A 7,972-nucleotide genomic window follows, 5' to 3' on the forward strand; every position below is an offset into this window, starting at 1 on the left:
AACAAATACAACTCTAAAATGGAAGTTCTACTAACAGTACAGTGACTTTACAGATCACCAAATCAATATGCCCTACTTGGAAGACCCATTGATCTCAGTGGACTTTACTCATAATCCTAGTGCATCAGAGTGGCAGTAACTACTTCGTTGATCTAAGAAGTCATTGTACTAATCATTTATTAGCTAATAAATTATCATCTGAATGTTTTGATTGGCTGCATTGACTTTGTATATACTACTTTGACAACCAGAGCTTACAATTATAATTAATTAATTACCTAATTATGTCTATACGTTTTTATAGTAATTTCGTTGTTTTGATTTTTGTTCCAGTCTTCTTATGGGTAAACACGGTATACTTTCAAGGCTTACAGGGTTCTTGATCTACAAAAGCATTTTCAAACATCTTTATAGTACCTCTTGTGTAAATGAAAGTATAAATACATTTATTCAAGCTCATTTAGTGAAAGCCAAGAACTTGTTCACACAACCTTTTATACAAAATCAAAACTGGGGTAACAAGTCATCTACTAAAATACAAGTTGGTTGCTCAGTATTGTCAACAAATGTTTCCCTGTTTTATAGCAAAGCTTTTTTTTTACAGAGCATATACTTAATGGTGGACAACTACCAAAAAAATTCAGCAGCCACAATCCTACAGGGATAGTTGGAGCATCCAAAGTCAGAGACTCAGAAGTATCCAATGCAGAGCGGCCAAAACACAGAGGCAATCCTCATCTCTGGGCTCCAGCCACCCGGCATTTTTGTTAGTCAGGCGATTTTGCCTGTCTAACTGCAAGACTTCTAAACAGGGTGGAAACAGGCTAGGCATGCATAGGAAGCTGCATAATGTACTTCCTGGGCTTCCTCCTGTCCCCGACCCTGGGACCACCCCCTTTTTCCCATCTCTTCCTTACGTTTCTGAGTGCAGAGATGTAGCAAGTGAGGGAACTGTGCCAATTATGAGGGGCAGAGGGGCGGAGTGCAGTTTCTGAGTTCTGAAGTCAGAACCCTGGTTCCAATCTCAGATCTCAGAAAGCAAACTATCCTATGTCCCTCGGACACTGTTTAGGAGACATAGGATTGCTCCCTTATTTATATAGTATCAGAACCAAAATGAGTGGTTTACAAAAGATAAGAAAAACAAGTATCCACCCAAGGCAAATTAGTCTTTCAGAATGCTCCATCAGAACACATTCAGTAAGTGAACACAACCGAGCCGAAGGAGGTGAAGTTTTCTTCTTCTTCTAGAATGCAGATAAAAAAGAGCACCTTAATTCTGCTTTTATTTTACATTTATTGTCATTTTGATTTTTCTAGTCACTAGCTCCTACTTCTCTAGTCAGCTTTTCTGACATAATTCAAAATTCAAGAAAGGTATCGTTCAGGTGAAACAACTATGCTTTCTCCGGAGCAGCAAATTCCCCTTTTTCAAGAATCAAGGACACTATATAGCTGGCTTGGATTTATTTCACAGAGTTCCTCTATCACAGCAGTAATAAGAAAAGATGAGATATTCTTAATGTCCTAATTGGTCATGTTATCCAAATGTATATCATACTGATTATGCTCTGTTACAGTTGGCTTATGAACTAAGCCCACTACAATACCCAAATCTTATAAATATTTGGTGGAGAAAAAAAGAAGCTAATTTATACCCATCTATGTAAGGAAACAAAATTACATGGGGGGACCCATTTCTACGCCGCAAACTTATTAATGTCAAAAAACAAAATTAAATTACATTTTGCATTAAAATTACACAGAAGGGGGGAAACTTTTAAATGCTTGTTAGTTATTTTGCACTCTTCTGTACCCTTTTTACGCCACAAAAATAAAACCTTATTATATGGTGTGAAGTATCTCTTCCCTTTTTTATTACTGAAAAGCAGCACAGAGGCTGTGATCAGTAGTGAGAACAGCACAAAGAGCTGACTTAATCCTTTACTTACCTGCCATTTTAGAAGATTACTCCCTAGCTGCTTTCCCACCTGAAGGAGAAAAGATATGGGATCCACATATCTTTTCCCCTGTGCTGAGAAAACAGCTCAGGAAGGCAGTTTTGAGTAACTGACATGAGGAAGAAGACCCTTCCTCTGCCATTTATCCACTGTAAATGGAAACCCCCTGTGGCCGTTTTCCAGAAAAGAAGTGTCAGGAGACTCCCAAGTATCATCTACTTTGGCCTTCAGGTACGTTACTTGAGGTCATCCTTGCCCAAATTGCTGCCTTTTTTGAACTTCAACTCCATAAGTCCTAGCCAGCACAGCCAATGGTCAGGAACCCCAAGCGCACTGTTCTAAATTCCAAAACATCTAGAAGGCATCATGTGGAGAATGCTGCTTTAAGTGTTATTTTGAATAGGTGTTTGTTTGGGTGTATCTACACTATAAATCTAGAGTTGCATAGAAGTGTTAGAATTATCATGGTTTCCTTTAAAAGAACCCAGGGAATTGTAGTTTAGTGAATGTAATTTAATTATAACTTTTCGATTTCTACCCTAGTCTTGTCACAGAATGACACGTCCCACTGCCCTCAGCAAAGAAAGAACTTCTGTTAAACCACTTTCCGTTTGCAGTATAGATATGACCTAGAAGAAAGATACAAGTATGACAAACGGTCTAAAGGCATTTCATATGATGAATGACTGAAAGAGTATGTTTAGCCAGCAAAAATTGGGAGAGAGGGACAGGGACCAAGGGACATAATGACAGTTTTAAATTCAACCATATGTCAGAAAGACAGAGTAAAACAATTGTTCCTTCTATCATCTATAGATAGATGAGCAATGGGTTTAATTTTTTAAAAAAAACTTAATGATTTATAAGTCAGCTACAAAACAAGCTTTCTACTAAGTGATGCAATTTCTATCTTGGTTCAAGAAGCTGCATAAGAATCTGTTAAGGGTGATTCAGGCACAGAATAATCCTAGTTACAATAGGGATTCAAATAGATGATCCATGAGGGTTATTTAAGCAGCATCAATCCAGCAGCTAGACTAGATGACCCATGGAGTAGCCCTCTTATCGCAATGATGTACTATTACAAGTGAGCAAAATAATGTCTATTACACATATTTCTCATTCTTTAAGTGAATATGTTTCTTCAAAACTTTATTTAACATTGAGAAATTATTGAACAACATTTTCGTTAACTAAATAGCATTAACTTAATTGTTCAAAATCTTTAAGAAAGTTAATGCAAAAATTAGAAATGGCTTAAGTTAAAATAAGAATTTCCAAATAAATGAACAAATGAAAACAAAATAGTATTTTCCTCTATGTGTGAATCCATAATTCTGTGTGTCTCACTTGCAATTACAAGTAGAATGGGGGTGCTTATCAAGGTCTGCTGGAAGCCTACTCCCAGCTCAGGTGGCACATACATTTTTCAGCTGTCCTAAATAAAGACCTTTCTCATTCTCCCAACAGCAACAGAAATTTACAAAGGACTATTATGTCAGTCATTATAATGACAACTTTTAAATCCTCATCTCTGAATTAGCTTTGTGAGCAAGAAACCAAAGAAAATGATAATGTGAAACAAAGCACTTTATTTTAGGAGTATTCAATATCTGTGCAACACTTTTAACGTATGAAATTTTTCAAATACATTTACACAACACTTTAAAGTATGATTTTTTTTTTCAAATGACTATGCAATTTACATTACCCAAAAATCAGGAAAATGTCCCCACTTTATCTCCTCTACACAGTACCAAAATACAACTACAATACCACTTCAGCAGAACAATCTTATCTCTTGATCCACTTAGCAACTAGAGATTTAGTTAACTGACAATCTGGCTATTCACAGAATGCCTTAATCTGAACTACTGCACTCGTCCAAGAACTTTCTTGATATAGAGCAACTCTTCTTTGAGCTACTCTTCTTTACATTAAACCAAGATATGTTTTATCACCATATAACAAGTTAAGTAAACTTATAGCCTGATTGTAATCATATTTACAGACAAAACCTCTATTAATTTTAACTGAGACTTCCAAGTATGCATAGTTAGGATTGTGACCATAGACTATGAAGGCAGAATGAAAATAATAAGATGATTTTATTTAACAATTCTCTCTTGTTTAAAACCAATTTACTTTAGAAATATGCACATACAATCTACCTATTTTACAAGGTCTAGGTAACATTTTAATAGTATATATTTATTGTATTTGGTATCTCTTGGGAAAAATAACCATAGTACTATCATTTAAATAAATGATCACAAACTACTCTACCTATATCATTCTTTCATCCACAATCACATCAAACACACAAGCACAAAAGCAAGACCTAGTTGCAACCCAACTTTAGTATCACCTGCATGTTATTCCTCCTATACACTTAATTTTAAGAGGTTGAACAGAATCACTGCCAGATTTCTAAGAACCAAATAGTACAATCAAATTTCTAATAAGCTAAGTCTATAAAAAATATAAAGCAGTCCACTTGTTAAACATGGAGTAAATAAGAAAACTGGTGCAATCTATTCACGCAACACAGAGCCTTCCTCTTTGAAGAAAAGAAGTGTGCACAAAGTTTCCCTCAGAGCTGAAGAAGAATATCCAGAGCCCCATAATGCACAGAGATCCATTCTTATAGCAAAAAAACCTGCTGGCTTATATTCAAGGTATCTTACAGGAATTCCAATTACCAATTCAAAGAGAACATCCAGGATACCTTGGTTCAAATGCCCATCGCAGCCATGAACCAGTCACACTTGGGCCAGTCACACTATATAACACTTAAGGCACAATCCTATGCAGGTTTAGGCAGAAAAACGTTGTACAACTCTCAGCATGCCCCAGGACCAGCCATGCTACTTGGGTCATGCTGGGAGTTGAAGGAAATGTTTTTGTCTAAAACTGCATAGGATTGTGTTATTAGCTGGGGATAAGTCCAACTGAACTCAGCAAGGTTTATTTCTGAGTACACATGTATAGGATTACATTGCTGGACACAACTGTATCATTCCTTTTTCATCTCTTTCCCAAAATAAGATATGGACACATGAAATTTTTAATCAGGAAAGAATATATTCATGTCTGATATGTCTCGTAAGCAGTGTAATCTATCTTATAGTCATATCAAGCATAAATACCACAGTAAGCATTGTGTATCATTCTCATTACAGTAGACCTGTTTTAATGATTAAGCAAGTAATCAAATGGGAGAAGTTATGAAGATTAAATACAAACAGAAAAATAAGAACAAAGTGAGAGAAAACATGAATACGAAAATACAAATGTTTCAAACCTGGTGATGATAAAAGATGCATCACTTCTAACACATAAAAGGCACAAGAACATTTACAGGGCATTCAATACACCAATGTTTGGTAGAAAAAACATTTGTGCCATCCTTCACATATTACAAGAAACACACTTTTTCCAGCATGGAGATTAATATCTGTTTTGTAAAAATCAGCCCTAACACTCCCTCAAAAGTTTTGTAAAAACAAAAATCTGATTCATGCATGATTTGATTCCTTTATTTTACAAATTCCAGATGTTTATTTCTGCTGTGTCAGTAATATTATTTAAAATGTACTTGCATGTTCATGACTATCAGACAGTATCATTCATTTAATGTTTCACTGCACTTTTTAAGTGTTGAAATGATTGGAACATTTTAATATATAACAGCCTTTAAGCCGTTTGCCTGGGGAAATCAACTTCTGAGGCCCATTGCTCAGGCTATCTTGTGATTTTACAGAGAAGAAAGCCAACAACACTGCCCCACCCACCCTCTTTACTACATGTCTACGGCTGTCTGTGTGGGAGGCACAGGCAGGCTGGCAGGCTGTTATGCCAGGCGGCAGACTGGGAAGCTTTTATGTTCTCACAATGATCTGCAAGGCTGATACACATTATTTGGATTAAGGCATCCTGAAAATAGTTAACATCCCACACACACACACACACATTTCAGAAGAAATAACAATCACCAGATTGTTATTTTTTCACCATCTAGGTCAGGGGTGGGCAACTTGTAGTCCACAAGATGTTTTAGCCTACAACTCCATCCATCCTTCACCAGTGCCTACGCTGGCTAGGACTGACAGTAGTTGTAAGTCAAAACATCTGGTAGGCCACAAGTTGCCCAACCCTGATCTAGGTACAGAAAGAAGAGATGCCTCCACATTTCCTTTAAAATACATCAAATGGCAGTTTCAAGCATTAGACTGTTGCATTCATGTTGAAAAAAACATCCTGGTTGTCCAAAGGTAGAATTACATTACTCTTGAAACAATATTCCTAGAAAATAAGTTTTCTCCACTAAAAAAAACTACTCGAAACAGACTGGGGGGGGGCGCGAACCGACACCACTCCCCTTTGAAAATTGTGCAAAGTTAGTGCAGCTGTAAATATTAACTTTTTTCGTGTAGTCCTTTTAAATGCAGTCCCAGATTCAGCCAGCGGAGGAGCCTCACTCTACCCCAGCCTGCTGCTTGGCACAACTGAGCCACACAGAGAAATGCATAAGGACAAACACACAAACACACACAACACACACACTTCTCTTTTTTATTTTATTTTCTTGCTGCCCTGTCACTTGTTCTAGCCACAGCTCGCCCCCTTCTTTGGCCAAGCCTTTCCCTCCACGACGTCCTTCCCTGTCGCAGCCAGCCACCTCGCCACCCCGCTAGCTTTTCACGGCAACCAACGTCCTCTTCAGCTGCAAGCTCAGAGTCATCCTACCTCAAATGACCTCCCTTAGACCGAGCAGCAAATCCCAGCCCGGGCGCCCCCTCCTGCTCCCTTGCTCACGTCTCCCTCTTGCAACACCGCCGGCCGCCCAACCTCAACAGCGATGCTTCCCATCCCCCGCCACAGGCAGGGCGCCCCAATTCCATGCCTTGCTCCGGTGCTTCACTCCCAAGTACAGACCCCCCCCTTTCCTTCCTTCCTTCTTGCATCCCCCCTTCCCACGGCTCCCCTTGGTCCCACCACCACCACTTCGCAACCCCTACGGCCACCACCGTCACGACACATCGGCAGCCTCAGAAATCCCAACCCAGTCCAGTCCAGTCCAGTCCAGACCACACCAACACACACACACCCCACAGGCTCACTCCGGAGTTTGCCTGCGCCCCCTCCCCTCCTGGCGTGTTGTGCTGTCCGGTGACACTCCAGCCTTGACGACGGCGCAGGGACACAATGAGCCGCCCACTTACCCCTCTTCAACCCCGGACACACAGGCTCACGCCCCAGCCGTCAAACACGGGGGCCCCGTCCCCGGCACCCCAAGGACGGGCGGGCCCCCACGCGGAAGAGAACCAGGCTGTCCCGACTCTTCCCCGGCGATAGCACGACCTCCCCCCACTCCTCCTCCTCCTCCTCCACCAGCACTTCCCCGGGCCCACCCTCTCGCCCCCTCTCCTCCTCAGCGCCCCCCGCCTCACCCGGGCTGACTCCTCATCCTGCCCGGCCGCCGCTGCCGCCGCTGCCGCCGCCGCCGCCGCCGCTTTGGCGCTGGTCCTAGACAAGCGGGTCCTGGATGAAATGAAATGGCTGCCGGGCCCGGGGACCGCCGCCGCTTTACCGGAGAGACGCTGGGACTGGGAGCTCTTTCGGGTGTTCACCATGGCCCCACTGCGGCCCCCCCAGGAAGGGAGGCGCTGTCGCTGGCTCCGCCGCCTCTGCTATGGGGAGCGGCGGCGGCGGCGGCGCGGCTGGGCGACGAACAAGGGCCCGAAGGCGCGGAGTGCTCCTCCTACTTCTCTGCTCAGTCACACACACCAACTGGCCGCCATTACTCGTCCCCTCTTCCCTTTCTCTCCTCGGTCACGGCGAAGCCTGCCGCTTCCGCTGGGCGGCGCTGTGCCGCCGCCGCCGCTCATAGGGCAGCCTCTTCTTCCACCTCCTCCCTACACCTGGCAACATAGAGATGGGAAAAGATTAGAGCGTGACACACAGCCTGAACTTCCGGTGGGAAGCCGTCATGGGCCGCGATTATCTGT

General features: G+C 41.9%; 1 protein-coding gene across 2 annotated transcripts in view; it reads right to left on the bottom strand.

Annotated features, from left to right (window-relative positions):
• The window catches only part of ATAD2B (ATPase family AAA domain containing 2B), an 82,548-nt gene extending 74,803 nt beyond the window's left edge, over positions 1–7,745 (bottom strand). For both annotated transcript variants that reach the window (XM_063125227.1, XM_063125225.1), the window contains exon 1: positions 7,415–7,745. In XM_063125227.1, the coding sequence (XP_062981297.1) occupies positions 7,415–7,597 (183 nt within the window). In that variant the 5' untranslated portion in view covers positions 7,598–7,745. The remainder of the gene's footprint in view (positions 1–7,414) is intronic.
• Positions 7,746–7,972: the final 227 nt, after the last annotated feature.

The sequence above is a fragment of the Elgaria multicarinata genome, chromosome 4 (genome assembly GCF_023053635.1).
Source record: "Elgaria multicarinata webbii isolate HBS135686 ecotype San Diego chromosome 4, rElgMul1.1.pri, whole genome shotgun sequence".
Classification (NCBI taxonomy): Eukaryota; Metazoa; Chordata; class Lepidosauria; order Squamata; family Anguidae; genus Elgaria; species Elgaria multicarinata.